The sequence below is a fragment of the Liolophura sinensis genome, chromosome 3, assembly GCF_032854445.1.
Source record: "Liolophura sinensis isolate JHLJ2023 chromosome 3, CUHK_Ljap_v2, whole genome shotgun sequence".
Classification (NCBI taxonomy): Eukaryota; Metazoa; Mollusca; class Polyplacophora; order Chitonida; family Chitonidae; genus Liolophura; species Liolophura sinensis.
The window spans coordinates 6,198,218-6,223,020 of record NC_088297.1 but is presented as its reverse complement, the minus strand read 5'-3'; the positions used below and the strand labels follow the sequence as shown (position 1 = coordinate 6,223,020).

Below are 24,803 nucleotides of genomic sequence, written 5' to 3'. Positions count from 1 at the left end.
TGTGTGTTTGTTTTGCATCACCATGGTTTATAACTGTGTGTTTTGTTTTGCATCACCATGGTTTATAACAGTGTGTGTTGTTTTGCATCACTGTGGTTTATAACTGTGTGTTTTGTTTTGCGTCACCATGGTTTATAACTGCGTGTGTTGTTTTGCATCACTGTTGTTTATAGCTGTGCGTTTGTTTTGCATCACCATGGTTTATAACTGTGTGTTTTGTTTTGCATCGCCATGGTTTATAACAGTGTGTGTTGTTTTGCATCACTGTGGTTTATAACTGTGTGTTTTGTTTTGCATCACTGTTGTTTATAGCTGTGTGTTTGTTTTGCATCACCATGGTTTATAACTGTGTGTTTTGTTTTGCATCACCATGGTTTATAACAGTGTGTGTTGTTTTGCATCACCATGGTTTATAACTGTGTGTTTTGTTTTGCATCACTGTTGTTTATAGCTGTGTGTTTGTTTTGCATCACCATGGTTTATAACTGTGTGTTTTGTTTTGCATCACCATGGTTTATAACAGTGTGTGTTGTTTTGCATCACTGTGGTTTATAACTGTGTGTTTTGTTTTGCATCACTGTGGTTTATAACTGCGTGTGTTGTTTTGCATCACTGTTGTTTATAGCTGTGCGTTTGTTTTGCATCACCATGGTTTATAACTGTGTGTTTTGTTTTGCATCGCCATGGTTTATAACAGTGTGTGTTGTTTTGCATCACTGTGGTTTATAACTGTGTGTTTTGTTTTGCATCACTGTGGTTTACAAATGTGTGTTTTGTTTTGCATCACCATGGTTTATAACTGTGTGTTTTGTTTTGCATCACCATGGTTTATAACTGTGTGTTTTGTTTTGCATCACTGTGGTTTATAACTGTGTGTTTTGTTTTGCATCACCATGGTTTATAACAGTGTGTGTTGTTTTGCATCACTGTGGTTTATAACTGTGTGTTTTGTTTTGCATCACCATGGTTTATAGCTGTGTGTTTTGTTTTGCATCACTGTGGTTTATAACTGTGTGTTTTGTTTTGCATCGCCATGGTTTATAACAGTGTGTGTTGTTTTGCATCACTGTGGTTTATAACTGTGTGTTTTGTTTTGCATCACTGTGGTTTATAACTGTGTGTTTTGTTTTGCATCACTGTGGTTTATAACTGTGTGTTTTGTTTTGCATCACCATGGTTTATAACTGTGTGTGTTGTTTTGCATCACTGTGGTTTATAACTGTGTGTTTTATTTTGCATCACTGTTGTTTATAACTGTGTTTTGTTTTGCATCACTGTGGTTTATAACTGTGTGTTTTGTTTTGCGTCACCATGGTTTATAACTGTGTATTTTGTTTTGCATCACTATGGTTTATAACTGTGTTTTGTTTTGCATCATCATGGTTTATAACTGTGTGTTTTGTTTTGCATCGCCATGGTTTATAACAGTGTGTGTTGTTTTGCATCACTGTGGTTTATAACTGTGTGTTTTGTTTTGCATCACTGTTGTTTATAGCTGTGTGTTTGTTTTGCATCACCATGGTTTATAACTGTGTGTTTTGTTTTGCATCGCCATGGTTTATAACAGTGTGTGTTGTTTTGCATCACTGTGGTTTATAACTGTGTGTTTTGTTTTGCATCACTGTTGTTTATAGCTGTGTGTTTGTTTTGCATCACCATGGTTTATAACTGTGTGTTTTGTTTTGCATCACCATGGTTTATAAGAGTGTGTGTTGTTTTGCATCACCATGGTTTATAACTGTGTGTTTTGTTTTGCATCACTGTGGTTTATAACTGTGTGTTTTGTTTTGCATCACTGTGGTTTATAACTGTGTGTTTTGTTTTGCATCACCATGGTTTATAACTGTGTGTGTTGTTTTGCATCACTGTGGTTTATAACTGTGTGTTTTATTTAGCATCACTGTTGTTTATAACTGTGTTTTGTTTTGCATCACTGTGGTTTATAACTGTGTGTTTTGTTTTGCGTCACCATGGTTTATAACTGTGTATTTTGTTTTGCATCACTATGGTTTATAACTGTGTTTTGTTTTGCATCATCATGGTTTATAACTGTGTGTTTTGTTTTGCATCACCATGGTTTATAACAGTGTGTGTTGTTTTGCATCACTGTGGTTTATAACTGTGTGTTTTGCTTTGCATCGCCATGGTTTATAACTGTGTGTTTTGTTTTGCATCACCATGGTTTATAACTGTGTGTTTTGTTTTGTATCATCATGGTTTATAACTGTGTGTTTTGTTTTGTATCACCATGGTTTATAACTGTGTTTTGTTTTGTATCATCATGATTTATAACTGTGTGTTTTGTTTTGTATCACCATGGTTTATAACTGTGTGTTTTGTTTTGCATCACTGTGGTTTATAACTGTGTGTTTTGTTTTGCATCACCATGGTTTATAACTGTGTGTTGTTTTGCATCACTGTGGTTTATAACTGCGTGTGTTGTTTTGCATCACTGTTGTTTATAGCTGTGTGTTTGTTTTGCATCACCATGGTTTATAACTGTGTGTTTTGTTTTGCATCACCATGGTTTATAACAGTGTGTGTTGTTTTGCATCACTGTGGTTTATAACTGTGTGTTTTGTTTTGCATCACTGTGGTTTATAACTGTGTGTTTTGTTTTGCATCACTGTGGTTTATAACTGTGTGTTTTGGTTTGCATCACCATGGTTTATAACTGTGTGTTTTGTTTTGCATCGCCATGGTTTATAACAGTGTGTGTTGTTTTGCATCACTGTGGTTTATAACTGTGTGTTTTGTTTTGCATCACTGTTGTTTAAAGCTGTGTGTTTGTTTTGCATCACCATGGTTTATAACTGTGTGTTTTGTTTTGCATCACCATGGTTTATAACAGTGTGTGTTGTTTTGCATCACTGTGGTTTATAACTGTGTGTTTTGTTTTGCGTCACCATGGTTTATAACTGCGTGTGTTGTTTTGCATCACTGTTGTTTATAGCTGTGCGTTTGTTTTGCATCACCATGGTTTATAACTGTGTGTTTTGTTTTGCATCGCCATGGTTTATAACAGTGTGTGTTGTTTTGCATCACTGTGGTTTATAACTGTGTGTTTTGTTTTGCATCACTGTTGTTTATAGCTGTGTGTTTGTTTTGCATCACCATGGTTTATAACTGTGTGTTTTGTTTTGCATCACCATGGTTTATAACAGTGTGTGTTGTTTTGCATCACTGTGGTTTATAACTGTGTGTTTTGTTTTGCATCACTGTGGTTTATAAATGTGTGTTTTGTTTTGCATCACCATGGTTTATAACTGTGTGTTTTGTTTTGCATCACCATGGTTTATAACTGTGTGTTTTGTTTTGCATCACTGTGGTTTATAACTGTGTGTTTTGTTTTGCATCACCATGGTTTATAACAGTGTGTGTTGTTTTGCATCACTGTGGTTTATAACTGTGTGTTTTGTTTTGCATCACCATGGTTTATAACTGTGTGTTTTGTTTTGCATCACTGTGGTTTATAACTGTGTGTTTTGTTTTGCATCGCCATGGTTTATAACAGTGTGTGTTGTTTTGCATCACTGTGGTTTATAACTGTGTGTTTTGTTTTGCATCACTGTGGTTTATAACTGTGTGTTTTGTTTTGCATCACTGTGGTTTATAACTGTGTGTTTTGTTTTGCATCACCATGGTTTATAACTGTGTGTTTTGTTTTGCATCACTGTGGTTTATAACTGTGTGTTTTGTTTTGCATCACCATGGTTTATAACAGTGTGTGTTGTTTTGCATCACTGTGGTTTATAACTGTGTGTTTTGTTTTCCATCACTGTGGTTTATAACTGTGTTTTGTTTTGCATCACTGTGGTTTATAGCTGTGTGTTTTGTTTTGCATCACTATGGTTTATAACTGTGTGTTTTGTTTTGCATCACTGTGGTTTATAACTGTGTGTTTTGTTTTGCATCACTGCGGTTTATAACTGTGTTTTGTTTTGCATCACTGTAGTTTATAGCTGTGTGTTTTGTTTTGCATCACCATGGTTTATAAATGTGTCTTTTGTTTTGCATCACTATGGTTTATAACTGTGTGTTTTGTTTTGCATCACTGTGGTTTATAACTGTGTGTTTTGTTTTGCATCACTGTGGTTTATAACTGTGTGTTCTGTTTTGCATCACTGTGGTTTATAGCTGTGTGTTTTGTTTTGCATCACCATGGTTTATAACTGTGTGTTTTGTTTTGCATCGCCATGGTTTATAACAGTGTGTGTTGTTTTGCATCACTGTGGTTTATAACTGTGTGTTTTGTTTTGCATCACTGTTGTTTATAGCTGTGTGTTTGTTTTGCATCACCATGGTTTATAACTGTGTGTTTTGTTTTGCATCACCATGGTTTATAACAGTGTGTGTTGTTTTGCGTCACCATGGTTTATAACTGTGTATTTTGTTTTGCATCACTATGGTTTATAACTGTGTTTTGTTTTGCATCATCATGGTTTATAACTGTGTGTTTTGTTTTGTATCGCCATGGTTTATAACTGTGTGTTTTGTTTTGTATCGCCATGGTTTATAACAGTGTGTGTTGTTTTGCATCACCGTGGTTTATAACTGTGTGTTTTGTTTTGTATCATCATGGTTTATAACTGTGTGTTTTGTTTTGCATCGCCATGGTTTATAACAGTGTGTTTTGTTTTGCATCACCATGGTTTATAACTGTGTGTTTTGTTTTGCATCACTGTGGTTTATAACTGTGTGTTTTGTTTTGTATCATCATGGTTTATAACAGTGTGTTTTGCTTTGCATCGCCATGGTTTATAACAGTGTGTTTTGTTTTGCATCACCATGGTTTATAACTGTGTGTTTTGTTTTGTATCATCATGGTTTATAACTGTGTGTTTTGTTTTGTATCACCATGGTTTATAACTGTGTTTTGTTTTGCATCACTGTGGTTTATAAATGTGTGTTTTGTTTTGCATCACTGTGGTTTATAAATGTGTGTTTTGTTTTGCACCACTGTGGTTTATAACTGTGTGTTTTGTTTTGCATCACTGTGGTTTATAACTGTGTGTTTTGTTTTGCATCACTGTGGTTTATAACTGTGTGTTTTGTTTTGCATCACTGTGGTTTATAAATGTGTGTTTTGTTTTGCACCACTGTGGTTTATAACAGTGTGTGTTGTTTTGCATCACTGTGGTTTATAACTGTGTGTTTTGTTTTGCATCACTGTGGTTTATAACTGTGTGTTTTGTTTTGCATCACTGTGGTTTATAAATGTGTGTTTTGTTTTGCACCACTGTGGTTTATAACAGTGTGTGTTGTTTTGCATCACTGTGGTTTATAACTGTGTGTTTTGTTTTCCATCACTGTGGTTTATAACTGTGTGTGTTGTTTTGCATCGCCATGGTTTATAACTGTGTGTTTTGTTTTGCATCACCATGGTTTATAACAGTGTGTGTTGTTTTGCATCACTATGGTTTATAACTGTGTGTTTTGTTTTGCATCACTGTGGTTTATAACTGTGTGGGTTGTTTTGCATCGCCATGGTTTATAACTGTGTGTTTTGTTTTGCATCACTGTGGTTTATAACTGTGTGCTTTGTTTTGCATCACCATGGTTTAGAACTGTTTTGTTTTGCATCACTGTGGTTTATAACTGTGTGTGTTGTTTTGCATCACCATGGTTTATAGCTGTGTGTTGTGTTTTTGCATCACTGTGGTTTATAACTGTGTGTTTTATTTTGCATCACCATGGTTTATAACTGTGTGTTTTGTTTTGCATCACCATGGTTTATAACTGTGTGTTGTTTTGCATCACTGTGGTTTATAACTGTGTGTTTTGTTTTGCATCACTGTGGTTTATAACTGTGTGTTTTGTTTTGCATCACTGTGGTTTATAACTGTGTGTTTTGTTTTGCATCACCATGGTTTATAACAGTGTGTGTTGTTTTGCATCACTGTGGTTTATAACTGTGTTTTGTTTTGCATCACTGTGGTTTATAACTGTGTGTTTTGTTTTGCATCACTGTGGTTTATAACTGTGTGTTTTGTTTTGCATCACTGTGGTTTATAGCTGTGTGTTGTTTTGCATCACTGTGGTTTATAACTGTGTGTTTTGTTTTGCATCACTGTGGTTTATAGCTGTGTGTTTTGTTTTGCATCACCATGGTTTTTTGTTATACAATCTCTGATCAGGATAATATACTTGCAAAAGTACATGTATCTACCAACAACAAAACCTCATGTGAAACTGAACTTTCTCTCTTTCATATATATATACACATAATTATATACATATATATATATATATATATATATATATATATATATATATATATATATATATATATGTTTGTGTATACATATGTACACATACATATACATATACATATATATATATTCATATATATACACCTACATATATATATATATACATACATATATACGTGTATATATATATGCATGTATATATATATATATACATATATATGTAAAAGAGCTGACAATATGACAGATGTTTTAACCCCTTTACCTCCACAGTAACCAATGAGCTCAAATCTTCATATGATGACATACATGTATGTTTTAACCCCTTTACCTCCACAGTAACCATTGAGCTCAAGTCTTCATATGATCACATACATGTATGTTTTAACCCCTTTACCTCCACAGTAACCAATGAGCTCAAGTCTTCATATGATGACATACATGTATGTTTTAACCCCTTTACCTCCACAGTAACCAATAAGCTCAAGTCTTCATATGATGACATACATGTATGTTTTAACCCCTTTACCTCCACAGTAACCAATGAGCTCAAGTCTTCATATGACATACATGTATGTTTTAACCCCTTTACCTCCACAGTAACCAATGAGCTCAAGTCTTCATCAGCCACTTCTTCCACGCCCTTATGTGTTTTTTTCGTCACATGTTGCTTCCCAGCCTCCTCCTGAGCTTCCTTCTCAGCCAACTCAATCATCTCTAACGTCTGAGATAAGAAAAATCAACACTTTTTCAAACTCTCTCATTCCAATAAAATCTCGAATTTTTCAGTTCGGTCAGCTATTTTGCTTCCTTAGAGGCTACCATCACTTTCACCACTAGTTTGGCCAAATCAAGGCAGTGTCATTTAGTCTAGTTCAAATGCCACAAAACCCTAATTCCTCAACCGTTTCACATATGAAAAATTTAGCGCATTTTTAATTTGATTTGGAGACAAAACAACAATGGTTGGGTTGGCCAATTTCAGGGCTTCACAAAAAGTATCATTTTATCTACACAGAATAATGCTTTCACAATATGCTTGAATAAACACCTTGCAAACATGCAAAAAGGTTGAAGAATTACAGTACATGTACTGACAGTGCTACTCTAACAAGTCTGGAAATAAGTTTTAAGTTGGTGCTGGAAATGATGACAAATCTTTCTGTAATCCACATTATTAGAAATCTTACAATGTTATGTACATTTCAGTATTGTTTTACACATCAAAACTTGCTACCTGATAAAATACTATTTGGTCTAGGACACTCACCACACACACACCAGATATCACACTGCACAAACCCATTTATACCTTCAATACAAGCTGTAGACAGTAGAATCATTTTCAAGTTGTTGAACTGCAAAATCCAAAAGCAGAACTATTCCGAAAAAGCTCTGAAAAAAGTTGCTTATTTGACATTTCAATATTTCGACAAAATTTTACTTGTCATCTTGAGGATATGTATTCGTATCCTGAAGATGAAGAATTTAGTCGAAATGTTGAAATGTCAAATATGCAAATTTCCAGTTTTTTCAGAGTATCTACACTTTTGCGTTATGCTAAGTTTAATTTGGATTACCACACTTCCGCTGAATTGCATTGAGGATGCAAGCTAACCAGCCCCAGATCCGCACAGCATAAACACTAAACCTGACTAGCCAGGCCCAGGTCCCCACAGCATAAACACTAAACCTGACTAGCCAGCCCCAGATCCCCACAGCATAAACACTCAACCTGACTAGCCAGCCCCAGACCCCCACAGCATAAACACTAAACCTGACTAGCCAGCCCCAGACCCCCACAGCATAAACACTAAACCTGACTAGCCAGACACAGATCCTCACAGCATAAACACTCAACCTGACTAGCCAGCCCCAGGTCCCCACAGCATAAACACTAAACCTGACTAGCAAGCCCCAGGTCCCCACAGCATAAACACTAAACCTGACTAGCCAGCCCCAGGTCCCCACAGCATAAACACTAAACCTGACTAGCCAGCCCCAGACCCCCACAGCATAAACACTAAACCTGACTAGCCAGTCCCAGGTCCCCACAGCATAAACACTCAGCCTGACTAGCCAGCCCCAGGTCTCCACAGCACAAACACTAAACCTGACTAGCCAGCTCCAGATCCCCACAGCATGAACACTAAACCTGACTAGCCAGCTCCAGACCCCCACAGCATAAACACTAAACCTGACTAGCCAGCCCCAGGTCCCCACAGCATAAACACTAAACCTGACTAGCCAGCTCCAGATCCCCACAGCATAAACACTAAACCTGACTAGCCAGCTCCAGACCCCCACAGCATAAACACTAAACCTGACTAGCCAGCTCCAGACCCCCACAGCATAAACACTACACCTGACTAGCCAGCCCCAGGTCCCCACAGCATAAACACTAAACCTGACTAGCCAGCCCCAGGTTCCCACATCGTCAGCTCCACTCACATGCTTGTTTTCCATTTCCCTCCACTTGGCCAGCTCTTTAGAGGCCAATTCCTCAGCAGTCATCCTCACCAGCTTGTACGCCTTGATCTGAGTCGTCAGAATTTTCCTAAACAAACCCTGCGGGTAGAAAAAAATCGGGTGAAATTTACTTATTTTTTTCATTGGAGTTTTTATGTTGGTATTTTATTGGTATTTATAGTCTTTGTTTAATAATGTCATAAATGAAGATGTAAAACAGGATTTATAAATATTATTGCACTAGAATTTGTTCTTTTCAGCTAACAAATGTATTAAACCTCAATTTGGATCATATTTATATTTTTTTGTTCATAAATATTATCATAATTTAGGTTAAATGCATATGTTTTAATATAAACAACAAATTTATATTCAAATAAATTTATTAGACAAGCATCACATCCTTATTTAGAATATTATTATGCAACAACGATAAATACCAAAAGTTGGTCCCAAATACCCACCACACAAAAATATTTTCAAATACCCTTTTCTCTTGAAAAAAAATCTAAATAAAAACATTAAAGATCATATTTGCAAATAAGTTTTGAGGCCCCTTCATCTGATTTTTGACATCATTTTTATGTTTTCTTCTCCTTTAAGTTGTTGTGAACAAGGTCATTGAGATCGGCAGAAGCTACAAATTTTTTGTCCAGGGCTGGGTTTGAACCCAGACTTTGTTTGTCCTTATGATTTGATCTCATGCATGTAGTAAGGATAGAAACCAGGGCTCTAGCAATCAGGGCCCACTTTCACAAACATCATCAGTAATAGCTTTCGTAAAAGACGCTGTTCAGGTCGAAGTGTCACAAAGTGACATCATTTAAGAGAATACGAAAAACTCAGTTAGGAGTTCTGTGAAAGTGGGTCCATTGACATAACTATGTCAGTTTAAATCTGTGCTGCCAAGACAAAACACCGCCAGAGACCAATGTGAAAGTGGGTCCATGGAGATAACTCTGACAGTTTAAATCTGTACTGTCAAGACAAAACAACACCAGAGACCAACCTTGTTATGTGAAAGTGGGTCCATGGAGATAACTCTGACAGTTTAAATCTGTGCTGCCTAAACAAAACAACACCAGAGACCAACCTTGTTATGTGAAAGTGGGTCCATGGAGATAACTCTGGCAGTTTAAATCTGTGCTGTCAAGACAAAACACCACCAGAGACCAACCTTGTTATGTGAAAGTGGGTCAATGGAGATAACTCTGACAGTTTAAATCTGTGCAGTCAAGACAAAATAACACCAGAGACCAACCTTCTTATGTGAAAGTGGGTCCATGGAGATAACTCTGACAGTTTAAATCTGTGCTGTCAAGACAAAACAACACCAGAGACCAACCTTCTTATGTGAAAGTGGGTCCATGGAGATAACTCTGACAGTTTAAATCTGTGCAGTCAAGACAAAACTACACCAGAGACCAACCTTGTTATGTGAAAGTGGGTCCATGGAGATAGCTCTGACAGTCTTAATCTGTGCAGTCAAGACAAAATAACACCAGAGACCAACCTTCTTATGTGAAAGTGGGTCCATGGAGATAACTCTGACAGTTTAAATCTGTGCAGTCAAGACAAAACAACACCAGAGACCAACCCTGTTATGTGAAAGTGGGTCCATGGAGATAACTCTGACAGTTTAAATCTGTGCTGTCAAGACAAAACTACACCAGAGACCAACCTTCTTAAGTGAAAGTGGGTCCATGGAGATAACTCTGACAGTTTAAATCTGTGCTGTCAAGACAAAACACCACCAGAGACCAACCTTCTTATGTGAAAGTGGGTCCATTGACATAACTCTGACAATTTAAATATGTGCTGTCAAGACAAAACAACACCAGAGACCAACCTTGTTATGTGAAAGTGGGTCCATGGAGATAACTCTGACAGTTTAAATCTGTGCTGTCAAGACAAAACAACACCAGAGACCAACCTTGTTATGTGAAAGTGGGTCCATGGAGATAACTCTGACAGTTTAAATCTGTGCTGTCAAGACAAAACACCACCAGAGACCAACCTTGTTCTTCAGATCCTTGATGTTGAAGATGAGGCTTCTATATTTGGCCTTGTACTTTGTCCCCGTCTCTTGGAATAAGTTGTACAACTCCTCTTCTATAGAAAGTGCTATTTTCTTAATCTCGCTGTTTGATAACATAATGTCATCAGCCTCGTTTGCTCTGAAAAATAAAACAGAAATGATATACAAAAAGCAAAAACCATGTGAAGGTTTGTGGTTTACTCTGGTTGGTTTCCATCACCCGTTAATAAAGGAGATACTGTGTATAAAAGCCTGTTACAAAATGTAACTTAAACAACCCCAAAAACCTTGAAATAATTGGCTAAGGTCAATGACAATGAAACAGATTTCTTCCAAATACCTTAGTGTACATGCAGTTTATATTTGGTAAATCTGACCTCAAGTGTTAAAAAGAGATATTGTGTGTACAAAGATATAGACGTCAAATGTTTAATATTACAGTAGATCTGACTGTAACAGTAAGCCAGTTTTTAGTACAGATGTACCTGTACATACATGTATTCAAAAAACTCCCTATTAAATGCAAGATTTTTCCCCATTCCAAACACGTACCTGTGAGCTAAGACATCCCTAAGAGACCGTCTGACGTTAAGTCTCACAGGATCGGGGCCAGAGTCATCCCTTGTGGATGAAGCCGGGCTTGGACCAGATGATAGGTGCTGGGTGGAACTAGATGAACTGTGGGCGGAGCTAGAGTGATGATGGGAGGAGCCAGAGTGATGGTGAGAGGAGCCTGATTGGTGGTGGGAGGAGCTTGTGGAATGATGGGATGAGGAATGTTTGCTGTCTTTATGATCTCCCCTGTCTTTTTCTGAAAGATGAAGTAACAAAACAGTTGTGAAACCAAATGAATTAAATTAGATTTGAAGCAATGTAACAGATCCTGAATGGTACTGAAAATAAAATTTACATACTTGATTAAATATAAACATTTCCTTGACAGGTGTCAGGTTCATGGGTAAAAGCTTTGAAACCAGGGACACGTACGTGTGTATATGTATGTGACAAGCCTCATATGTGAACTGCAAGTTTTTCTATAACCTATTTTTCTCTTTCTCTAATAAACATTTTGTCATAAAACCATTAAATGGGGATTTTAAAACTCAGATTTGGTTGCAAGGAGCAACAAGAAACACTTCAGCTCTATACATAAAGTACTGAAGTCGTGAATTCGCCAATTTTCAGAAATGTTTTTTTTTTTTTACACTCATTATATCAGCGGCAATACCTCGTCTGGTTCAGTTATAGTTGTCATAGTTGTCATGCCGACCAGTAGGAACACTAAAACAACAGTAAATGCATATAGCCTTCAAGCATTTCGGACGAACCAGTTAATCGGCTGTCGTTGTTGTCTTGATCGAGTCATCTTTTTTCAATGCTGCTGTTTTTGCTTTCTGATAGACTATTAGCTTATTAATGTTGGAACTGGGAGACTTTAAGCTCAGGTGGCCGTCACCTGGTACAGTGACCTCAATTCTGTGAGTATCCAGCTTTTCAGAATAAAATTGATTTTGCTTGTTTCTGAGGCATTTCGTCCATTTCACTGGCTCTGACAACTGGGTCACCAAGTTGTTTTAACGGAGAATGTGTTAATGTTTATCAGCAAGTATAATGGACAGAAATATGTTGGGATATTGGCAATGATATTATGAACGTAACAGGGCATCAACAGAGCATTTTTGAGACACCACCCCTAACATTTACCTTAACGATCATTCTAATTCACAGTACACCAAGGCATAACACACCTTGTACAGGCAAGGTAATGAAATGGTGATGTTTGGATACCTTATAAGGCATTCACTACATTAATGAATTGTTGCTATTGCCTTCAAATGGCCAAAAATTTCTGCAAACTTTTAATACAGTACATATAACCTGGGCTAGATTTGAACCAGCATCTATAATAAAGAGATAACACACACTTGCCAGCGACCCCCCCCACTTCACGACCCCGAACCCCCCCCCCCTAACCCCTGACCCCTCCAAATCAGAAATTTGACACTTACTGTAAAATGATGTGGTTATCTTGTGACTAGCGTGAGCAGGACGGAGCACTTCAAATGATGGATGGGTTCTCAGCCAATCGCCGAGGTTGGATTCCGAAGGGGCGGAGGGGCCAGTCAAGACACGCCCAGTTCTCCTCTCCATGACAACGACTTTTGCTGCTGCTGCTTTTTTGGTACCCTCAGAAGAGGAACGCTGTTAAGTATAGTTTCGTATACATGTATATTAAAGATAAACTGCAAAGGTTTTAGATTTCCTGCTGAGTATTAACACAGCAACCTCTGTTTGTGTTACATGTGGCAATGTTTGTGTTACATGTGGCAATGTTTGTTTGTGTTGCATGTGGCAATGTTTGTGTTACATGTGGCAATGTTTGTGTTACATGTGGCAATGTTTGTGTTACATATGGCAATGTTTGTTTGTGTGACATGTGGCAATGTTTGTGTTACATGTGGCAATGTTTGTGTCACACCCTTTACATCATTTTTATGTAACTTTCATGTTAAAAAGGGCTACTTAAAGGAGAAGAAAACTTAAAACAATGACACTATAGGCTTAAAGAGCACATTTTTTTTCTATCTGGTGGTGCCTGCTGCATCATTTTGCACCATACACGTAAAGTCTGAATATGGCAAAGCTGGCATAAATCGCTGAGTCCATCGCATCCTCCATCTTTAACACCCTGTAATTTATGCTGGGGGTGTGTTGCCTCTCAGCCAATGAGAGTCGCTAAAACTGCCACCTTGTTCATGTAAACTCAGCACCTACGTCCAGCATTCCAGTTTCTGGATCATCAAGCGGAAAACAAACGGTACTGTTCGCTACCTTCTGGGAAGAGGAGTTCCACCAGAAATGTACTAACTGCACTTCGGCGGTTTCCGACGGCAATTCTCCTCCTAACACAGAAGACTTCAGGACTAGTTCTTAGGCAAAATGGACTCACCCACAGCAGATTTTGGTGTTGACTTCATTTACCAACTTGAGGTACATATTAAAATTTCTTTTATGGCATGCACCTGCGAGGAAACACATACTCTTTTCAATAGTGCTTGACTGATATTTAAATTTTCTTCTCCTTTAACCCTAAGTACTTCATGAGACTGACCCTTGCTGAGTACATGAACACTTACTCGCTGTCCCTGGTTCCTTTCTCTCTCCTGTCTGATGATGTGCAGAGAATCCTCCGAGTACTTCTCAATACACTGATCACTGCAGTACACGGAGTCAGGTCTGGATTCTTGGCCACACCCTTCTACAATGCAGCGCTCAAAAGTCCGCTTGTGGTCCTGTCAAACAGTACACGTACAAAAACTTGGGTCTTAAAACACAGGTTAAAGTATTCTATATTGATTTTCTAAAATGTGCAGTGCATTAACTCTACTGACGGACATCTTGGATGATCTTACGGGAGTTTTCTGTTGATTGCACTTTTGCCTGGAGTTATATAAGGGGCAACTTTCACAAAACTTTGTAAATCATATTTTCATAACTATTCCAGTAAATAATGTCACCTTTTACTGATCAAGTTACCAGGAATGTGACTTGCAAAGTTTTGTGAAAGTAATCTCCAGTAAGCACGCATATGGCATCATTCATGGGTGATATATTGCCACTAATTACACAGAACTTTGAAATGCTTTTGACGTCAACTCCTTTTGATGTCAAAATTGCCGTACTCTGTCATATTTGTTGGATTCGACAAGGGTTGTCATCATGTCACATCAGAAATAGTATTTGGAAAATGTTTTTGTCAAAGTTTGTTTTTAAGGAATCCTCAGTTACAGGCATCAATAAAAAAAAATAAACAAGTAAGTTGAACAGCAGTGTTTGCTTTGTTCTAAAATGTTTGCCTAGTTTATCCTTGAACTCAAGCAGCTGTTTAAATCTGCAGCCAAAATAGTTATAGCTGGATTTGAACATTTCGCAACTCTCTGCAACTGGCAGAGATAGCAGCAGGTAGTAGCAGAGATTAAAGAGCTACTTCAGTCATGTCAGTGTAAAAACCAGTGTCTTAAAAGTTCAAAAAAAAAAAAAATGATGGAGACTGAGATAGTCTGAATGGCTTTCCTAATTCTTACAACAGCAGTGTAGTAAAACTAATATTGTACAATTCGGAGAAAATACGCAAGCAAAAATTTTCTGTCCGTTCTAATTTTCTCTCATGTGACGTCACCTATGAACACAAGGCGTCGCAAATTGATGATGTGACGTCATGTGTGAACACAAGGCGTCGCAAACTGATGATGTGTGACGTCGCGTATGAACACAAGGCGTTGCAAATTGATGATGTGTGACATCACCTATGAACACAAGGTGTCACAAATTGATGATGTGTGATGTCATGAATGAACATAAGGTGTCACAAATTGATGATGTGTGACGTCACATATGAACACAAGGTGTAGCAAATTGATGATGTGACATCATGTATGAACACAAGGTGTCGCAAACTGATGATGTGTGACGTCATGTATGAACACAAGGTGTCGCAAATTGATGATGCGTGACGTCACCTATGAACACAAGGCGTCGCAAATTGATGTGTGACGTCACATATGAACACAAGGTGTCGCAAATTGATGATAAGTGACGTCACCTATGAACACAAGGTGTCGCAAATTGATGATGTGACATCACATATGAACACAAGGCATCGCAAATTGATGATGTGTGACATCACATATGAACACAAGGTGTCGCAAATTGATGATGTGTGACGTCACAAATGAACACAAGGTGTCGCAAATTGATGTGTGATGTCATGTATGAACACAAGGCGTCGCAAATTGATGTGTGACGTCACGTATGAACACAAGGTGTCGCAAATTGATGATATGACGTCATGCATGAACACAAGGTGTCGCAAATTGATGATGATGTGACGTCATATATGAACACAAGGTGTCGCAAATTGATGATGTGTGACATCACATATGAACACAAGGTGTCGCAAATTGATGGTGATGTGACGTCATGTATGAACACAAGGTGTCGCAAATTGATGATGTGTGACGTCACGAATGAACACAAGCTATCAGGCTGCTTGATTCATTGTCACATAAAGAATATTCCCACGCCACGTCACGAAAATTCTTTGGAAACTACTGTAATTCTTCAACCTTTTCGAATGTTTGCAAGGTGTTTATTCAAGCTTATTCTCATGGCATTTGTCTGTGTTGCCTGCTAAAATTATACTTTCTGTGAAGCCCTGAAACTGGTTTGATGTCCAAAATCACAATACAAACACATGTAAGCATACACTGCACTAAAAGCTGCTCTTTCGTAAGGGAAAGCTTGAGGAATTAGGGTGCCAAATACAGTATTTTGTTTCTGATGATTCATCAGTTGTAGTTTAAATAGACTCATTCATCACAAATCCTTGTGAACAAAAAGTTAAATGAGTTAATTGTGAGTTAAATCTGTTCTACAGGATTTCCTTAATATCAATGCAATATTTCAGCAAAGTTTCTCTTTGAACTGGAAGAGCACTTAAAAAAAAAAGAACATAATAAAAACACACCAAACCTACCCCGAGACCCTTGAATCTTTTCTTTTTCCTATCTGCTAAAACTTGTGCAGCACGTTTCCGTATCTCCCCCAACGTCTTATCGATTTTCTCCCCGTATGACTTGACCTCTGCTTTGGCTGTTTTTTTACCATCTTTGGATTTCTCAGTTTTTAACACAGGTTTCTCCACTTTGGATTTCTGGTCTGGTTTTACCGTGCCTGACACTGTCGCTGAACTTTGCGACAAACCAGATATTGCGGACAGAAATGAGCGCTCTTGTTGTTTCGCAGCAGGTTTAATGTCCTTTGTTTTTTCTGAAGCCTCTTTTTTGGCATCAGACGAGACTGTACTCTTAGAATCCGCCTCAACCTTAATATCAGTTTTGACATTTTCCACATCGGTCTTGTTAGCAGATTCCTCTGTTTTGATTTTAACATCAATCTGTCAGACAGAAGCAATCAAAAGAATCAATGTAACATGGTATTTGCTTTTGGATACACACTGAATGCCAATTTTACTTGTACATAGTTTGTTTTATGTCCAAGCCATTGGCGTCAATATCATATATAAGCCATGGAACGCTACTCATTCAAATGCCTTACATATGTTTTCACCTGTCAGCTCTAACATTTATACATTTATTTATTTGATTGGTGTCTTAAGACGTACTCAAGAATATTTCAATTATACAATGGCGGCCAGCATTACAATCGAAGCAAACCAGGCAGAGCCTGGGCAAAACACGCTACCATCCACAGGTTGCTGGCAGGCCAACTCATGAACAGCCGGAGAAAAAGCCATCATAAGCTGGACTTGAAGAAACAGTGATCAGTTAGAGCATGATTTTTAATCTATCTGATTCGTGTTGAACATCATACTCCACAATTATTCACTTATATTTATTTATTCCACTGATGTTTTACACCGTATTCAAGAATGTTTCACTTATATGACGGCGACCAGCATTGAGGCGGGAGGAAAACAGAGCGTGGGGGAGGTGGGGGGTTGGGGGGCAGAGCCGTTTGGAAACAAACATTCGCGGGATGCACGACGACCTTCCCGACTTATGGCTGGAGTGGGCGCCAGCATGAGCTGGTCTTGAAGTCACAGTGATCAGCTACATCACCATTTTTGATTTATCTCACTGATTCATTGATCTTGAATGCCTTACCCAACAATTATTTACTTATATAATGTCAAACAGGTGTATGGTGGAGGAAACCAGACAAAACCATTTGCCAGGTGTGTTACACACGGCCAACCTCCTGACCTTAAGCTTCAGCCATTACAGAAAAGGCCTTATTCCAGCTTGAGGCCTCAATAGTGAGAGCACTATCATCTGTAGTGAGAGCACTATCATCTGTAGTGAGAGCCCTATCATCTGTAGTGAGAGCACTATCATCTGTAGTGAGAGCCCTATCACCTGTAGTGAGAAGACTTGGTCCAAATAAGAACAAATTTCATTTTTTACATCTGCAAATAAAGACTTGAACAAGATAGCATCTGTTATATTGATCACTTCCCCAATTTAATTGATCTTCGATTTATCAGGATACATTATCGCCCATATGCAAATGTATGCTTCATGCAAATCAAGCAATGCAATCCTGTTACACCCGAACATATGTTCACAACTGACCTTAGAATCGGTAGTCTCTTTCCCTTCCTTTTTCTCCTGCTTCGTTTCACTTTCAGTTTTGAAGCTGATGTCCACCACATCCCCATCTGAGGGCTGTTTCAACTTTTCAGCTACAAATCAGAAGCAAAACATACATTTGGAGAAGTGTTCATTTTGATCAAACACCTATAAAGTCACGAAATAGATGAATATAACCCCTGTTGCAATTTTATTAAATAATTAGGGCTCGAAAACCTAAAACTGGCCTTCCAAAAAAAAAAAAAACCCCAACAAATAAAATCGCAGGCCTAGCATGAGATGTCAATGTCTGGACAGCTACAAGTTCTGCTTTCTAATGTATGGCGGCGTGATAAAGATACAATGAATTTATTATTCGTTGCAAACCACAGATAAAGACGTTACAAGAGATAACTATGACCTGAAAGCTACCTAACAACAAATTATCTCACTTCGCCTGTGTGCGCTGGAGCGCTTGTATCTCTGCAACCACTTCTGTTTTTGCGTCAAATAAAAGGGTCCTTTCAATAAATTGCACACATTTAAATCCATTTTGAACTAGATATATGCAAAAGATCTGATAAAGTGTTGACTTTCCTCTCTATTCAAAATCCAGATTGTATCTAAGGTCACAAACAGAAAATGTTGATAACGTGACACAACTCTCACCTGTGCAGACAGGGCAGACGTCACATGATACAACACTCACCTGTGCAGACAGGGCTGACATCACATGACACAACACTCACCCGTGCAGACAGGGCTGACGTCACATGACACAACTCTCACCTGTGCAGACGTCACATGACACAACACTCACCTGTGCAGACAGGGCTGACGTCACGTGACACAACACTCACCTGTGCAGACAGGGCAGACGTCACATGACACAACACTCACCTGTGCAGACAGGGCTGACGTCACATGACACAACACTCACCTGTGCAGACATCACATGACAGAACACTCACCTGTGCACACAGGGCTGACGTCACATGACGCAACACTCACCTGTGCAGACAGGGCTGACGTCACATGACAACACTCACCTGTGCAGACTGGGTTGACGTCACATGACACAACACTCACCTGTGCAGACAGTGCTGACGTCACATGACACAACACTCACCTGTGCAGACCGGGCTGACGTCACATGACACCACACTCACCTGTGCAGACAGGGCAGACGTCACATGACACAACACTCACCTGTGCACACGGGGCTGACGTCACATGACACAACACTCACCTGTGCAGACTGGGCAGACATCACATGACACAACACTCACCTGTGCAGACAGGGCTGACGTCACATGACACAACACTCACCTGTGCAGACATCACATGACACAACTCTCACCTGTGCAGACTGGGCAGACATCACATGACACAACACTCACCTGTGCAGACTGGGCAGACATATTCCTCATTCCTCTTCTCCATCTCCTTCCCCCGGGCTTTGGAAATGCCTACACAGCGCCCGTGGAACCAGCCCTGACATCTGTCACAGCAAATCATGAACCTAAATGCCCACATTAAAAAATGGAACAAAACTAAAATCAGGTAAATACATGTATGTCCATAACAGGAACAATTGCTGGGACAATCTACACTTTCCACAAACTGGATCAATGATTTATCCTTTTAATTTTTATTTTCATAACCTCTGACAGCGAAAAAAAAATATTCATTCTGCTGGAAAACAAAAATTGGTGTGGCCTAAGCTATGTTTAGGTGCACTGGAATTGGATTCGACTCAAAATTTCTCTTTGTTTTTTTTTTTTCAGCAAACTAAAGATATGTGCATGTTGTTCATTAGATACGCTAACCATGTGAGAAAAGAGAAAAGAGAAAGTACGTGTTAATGTTACAGTCACACACATACTGGCTGAAATGAGCAGACAAGATATCTAAAACAATTAGAAGAATTAGGCAAGATGTTGCAAATAGTGAAAATAAAATATGTCTGAAATAAAATAAAAAATTTCCCTGAGTGCACAAAAATAATAGTTTGATCTGATACATGAAAATCAAACAGCAAAGTATTACATAATGTTACAATGTTACAAAAACAGGTCATGCTTTCTGTATCAGAATCAAAGGTCCTACAAACAGACACATATTACATAATGTTACAATGTTACAACAAAATGTCATGCTTTCCTTTCACAATCATCATTTAATACACATACATGCACAGGGAAAAAAATTGATGTATACCAGTCTATGTCACTCAAACTTCAAAAACAACATCATAAATATGAACTGTTCAAAGAAAAGAAAGATTTACACATACGTAGAGATGATGTGAAATGTGTGCTTCAGCTGGTTACATATGGTCCAAACAGTCAACTGTAGAATCTAAATGGTTATCTGGTTTTGATAATCAGCATGACCATATTTGGAATCAACACGACCATATTTGGAATCAGCATGACCCCCATTTGGAATCAGCACGACCATATTTGGAATCAGCATGACCATTTTTGGAATCAGCATGACCGCATTTGGAACAAGCACGACCATATCTGGAATCAGCATGACCATATTTGGAGTCAGCACAACCATATTTGGAATCAACACAACCATATTTGGAATCAGCATGACCGCATTTGGAATCAGTACAACCATATTTGGAATCAGCATGACCATTTTTGGAATCAGCACGACCATATTTAGAATCAGCATGACCACACTTGGAATCTGTATTCAAAGATAGTCTGTTTTCTTAAGACAAACTGTGGACTTTTTAATCGTCCCCTGTATCCTGCCCGTTATCCATAGTGGATGGATGAATGAATGAATCGATGAACTGATAAATGGATGGATGGATGAATGGATGAACAGATGGATAGATGATGGATGGATGAACAGATCATTGGAATCATGAGTGGGTGCATGGACAGATGGATGGATGGATGGACAGACGGTTGACTGGATGGATGGATGGACAGATGGACGGACGGATGAATGGATGGATGGATGAACGGATGGAAGAATGTAGGGATGGATGAATGGACAAATGGAGGAATGGACGGAATCATAAATGGATGGATGGATGTACGGATGGATGAATGGATGGATGGATGGATGAATGGACAAACAAAGGAATGGACAGAATCACGAATAGATGGATGGACGAATCATGAATGGATGGATGGAAGAATGTAGGGATGGATGAATGGACAAACAGAGGAATGGATGGCATCACGAATATAGGGATGGATGGAAAAATGGAGGAATGGGCGGAATCATGAATGGATGGATGAATGGATTCTTGAATGGATGGATGGATGGATGAATGAATGAATGGATAGATGGATGGATGGATGGATGGATGGATGGAAGAATGTAGGGATGGATGACTAGACAAACGGAGGAATGGATGGAATCATAAATGGACGGACGGATGGATGGATGGACGGATGAATGGACAAACAAAGGAATGGACAGAATCACGAATGGATGGATGGATGGAAGAATGTAGGGATGGATGACTGGACAAACGGAGGAATGGATGGAATCACGAATATAGGGAGGGGTGGAAAAATGGAGGGATGGAATCTTAAATGAATGGATGGATGAATGGATTCTTGAATGGATGGATGGATGGATGGATGGATGGATGGATGGATGGATGGATGAATGAATGAATGGAAGGAAGGAAGGATGGAAGGATTGGATTGAAACTGGATAAACAGTGGAAGGGTATCAAAAACAGGTCAAGTTTAGTTTCTACTCTGCAAATATGACAATGTTCGTAAAATATCACGAATAACAAACATTAAATATTTCCAACATGTTACATTGTAAGCAACACAAACACAACCAAAAAAAGAGATGTTACAGGAAAAGTTGAAAGAAAAAAAAATCCACTAAATATCTTTGGTGTAAAGAGTTCATTTGGTCAAAAGTTCTCTTACTGTTTCCTGTTACTCTTCTTGTTATCCTCGCTGCCACAAACAAACCAACACAACACGTCAACTCCTTATCCTTATTCGTCCTACTACCAAACATCCTTCTTTGTCTACCAAATATAGGTGAGGTCCTCTGTAGGGCTCTCTTTTTGTATGTAACATCCTTCTTTGTCTACCAAATATAGGTGAGGTCCTCTGTAGGGCTCTCTTTTTGTATGTAACATCCTTCTTTGTCTACCAAAACTACCAAATATAGGCGAGGTCCTCTGTAGGGCTCTCTTTTGTATGTAAAATCCTTCTTTGTCTACCAAAACTACCAAATATAGGTGAGGTCCTCTGTAGGGCTCTCTTTTGTATGTAACGTCCTTCTTTGTCTACCAAAACTACCAAATATAGGTGAGGTCCTCTGTAGGGCTCTCTTTTGTATGTAACATCCTTCTTTGTCTACCAAAACTACCAAATATAGGTGAGGTCCTCTGTAGGGCTCTCTTTTGTATGTAACGTTCTAAACAGACTTTTCAGTCTCATGTGGTTCTACAAGCACCTGACTGTTTAACATCATATGTTGGTCTATGGAACAGGCCACCTTGCTGAGATGACCATTCCTATTTTCTGTAGTTTGTTTCTGCTGGGAAATGTGAAAAGGGTAGTTGGGGGTGGAGTTGAAATGGAGTCTGAGTACTTTTTTTCCTGAGGGTCATATGTTATGCCATAGACAACCTTACAACAGATATTTTATACCAAAGTTGACAAATCTTCGCATAAAGTTTACAAACCAAAACAGCTTTCTTATGAATAAAGTACATGCAATGCTGGACACTTCCCGCCTAGGACACTGCCCCAACACAGACAGACAGCAGTCTCATGTGGCTGTGCCGTTGCGTGATCCTTCATTTCTTATCATGTGTCGTGTTTGTATATAAGTTACATTTAAATAACATCATTTATTTACATTACTGTAAGGATTGTGTAAACCTCACGTCGCTAGAACTAAAAAATTTAAACCCCCAAACACTTAGCTGCGTTCAGGACAGAATAATTCGCTGTAGACTTTTCACCTTAGGCTACTTCAAGTTGGCGGACATGTGGGTCTGGCCACAGCTACTGGTGTTTTCAACCAGTAACCCAAAATAACTGGTGTTTTTATTTTTTTTATTTGGCTGGTTTGTTTCAAGATAAGCCTACATTATTGATGCCACCCCCCCCAGAATTTATAGGCCCTACAGAAGAGGGATTTATACAGAAACAATGAAACAGAATGCATTTCTGTTAAGATTTTCAAAACCATACAGTGTATGCATTTGCTATGTGAGTGCTTTTCCAGTATAGTTTAGTACCAACTACAAAATGTCAATAAAGTTATATAAATCTAACTTGTCCTTCATCTTGTCTTAAGTTTTTACCACTTTTGTACCTGAAATTCGTACTGTAATACTACACTGTTGTTGTTGCACGGCATGTCAACTTTAAAATGTCAATTTTGTCTGCTAAATTACTGCATGGCAGTTATTTTTCACTGGCATAAGACTCCCACAACATGGCAAACTTTCCACTAAAGAAATGAATGATATTTGTTCACTTTTAGGGGAGATAAAGAATGAGCTAGTTCTAGCAGCCGTGCTGATCCATTACGAGTCTCGCTTGGGCTCACTCATAAGTCACTACTTTAAAATTAGATCCCAACATTGCAATCAAAAAGACACACATCAAACATTTAACTTCAGTTTCATGTCTGGTGTTTGTCTTTCAAAAACTCCTTTAAATTATTCTAACAAAGAACTAAATTTTCCGTCGTCAACTTCCCAGTGCCAGCGAGTGGGAATACCAATGCTCAGCCACGTGTGGCTTCAGTCACAGTGGACGGATCACTGACTCTGCAGGTGACTGTCTGTTCCGGAGCTTTCTACAGGCGCTCTACAAACTCTCTTAAAGACCTCTAGGATCAGGGTAATCTCCTGCCTGGTTTTGACTTTTAGCCTGAGCTGTACTGTATGTGACCAGACATCAAAATGAATGTGCCAGTGGGAGGAGGAGAGGGTCCAATTTGTGTGTTGTTTGTTTTATCATGGATGACTAAACAATACCTCATTTTACCCATGCTACAGTAAATGTGGGATGTTGCAGCCATTGTTGCAATTATGCCATCATTTGCATTTATAGAGGAGCAGGGAGCAGAGGACAGTGTTGTGAGGGTATTAGTTGTATTTGCTGAGAGGAGCAGGGTACCTGGTTCCATGGGGTTTCTTGGGGAAGGGGGGGCCAGTGTTGTGAAGATATTATTTGTATTTACTGAGAGGAGCAGGGTACCTGTTTCCGTGGGGATTCTTGGGGGTACAGTGTTGTGAGGGTATTATTTGTATTTGCTGAGAGGAGCAGGGTACCTGTTTCCGCGGGCTTCCTTGGGGGGGGGGGGGGGGGGGGGTACAGTGTTGTGAAGGTATTATTTGTATTTGCTGAGAGGAGCAGGGTACCTGGTTCCGTGGGGCTTCTTGGGGGGGGGGGGGGGGGGGGGGGGGTAGAGTGTTGTGAAGGTATTATTTGTATTTGCTGAGAGGAGCAGGGTACCTGTTTCCGTGGGGTTTCTTGGGGGGGTACAGTGTTGTGAGGGTATTATTTGTATTTGCTGAGAGGAGCTGGGTACCTGTTTCCGTGGGGTTCTTGGGGGGTACAGTGTTGTGAGGGTATTATTTGTATTTGCTGAGAGGAGCAGGGTACCTGTTTCCGTGGGGTTTCTTGGGGGGTACAGTGTTGTGAGGGTATTATTTGTATTTGCTGAGAGGAGCAGGGTACCTGTTTCCGTGGGGTTTCTTGGGGGGTTACAGTGTTGTGAGGGTATTATTTGTATTTGCTGAGAGGAGCAGGGTACCTGGTTCCGTTGGGGCTTCTTGGTGGGGGGGGGAGTACAGTGTTGTGAGGGTATTATTTGTATTTGCTGAGAAGAGCAGGGTACCTGTTTCCGTGGGGTTTCTTGGGGGTACAGTGTTGTGAGGGTATTATTTGTATTTGCTGAGAGGAGCAG

The 24,803-nt window shown here is 39.1% G+C and overlaps 2 protein-coding genes across 2 annotated transcripts in view; both read right to left on the bottom strand.

The window, feature by feature from the left end:
• The window catches only part of LOC135464036 (death-inducer obliterator 1-like), a 50,343-nt gene that overhangs the window by 16,613 nt on the left and 8,927 nt on the right, over positions 1–24,803 (bottom strand). Inside the window, exons 6-14 of the mRNA XM_064741512.1 lie at positions 19,268–19,368; positions 17,871–17,980; positions 16,253–16,672; positions 13,854–14,009; positions 12,726–12,918; positions 11,269–11,527; positions 10,696–10,855; positions 8,661–8,777; positions 6,802–6,933 (exon numbers count right to left, since the gene is read on the bottom strand). Coding sequence (XP_064597582.1) covers positions 6,802–6,933; positions 8,661–8,777; positions 10,696–10,855; positions 11,269–11,527; positions 12,726–12,918; positions 13,854–14,009; positions 16,253–16,672; positions 17,871–17,980; positions 19,268–19,310 — 1,590 coding nt within the window. The 5' untranslated portion in view covers positions 19,311–19,368. The remainder of the gene's footprint in view (positions 1–6,801; positions 6,934–8,660; positions 8,778–10,695; positions 10,856–11,268; positions 11,528–12,725; positions 12,919–13,853; positions 14,010–16,252; positions 16,673–17,870; positions 17,981–19,267; positions 19,369–24,803) is intronic.
• The window catches only part of LOC135464035 (myb-like protein X), a 34,314-nt gene continuing 31,297 nt past the window's right edge, over positions 21,787–24,803 (bottom strand). The window contains exon 12 of the mRNA XM_064741511.1: positions 21,787–21,820. Coding sequence (XP_064597581.1) covers positions 21,787–21,820 — 34 coding nt within the window. The remainder of the gene's footprint in view (positions 21,821–24,803) is intronic.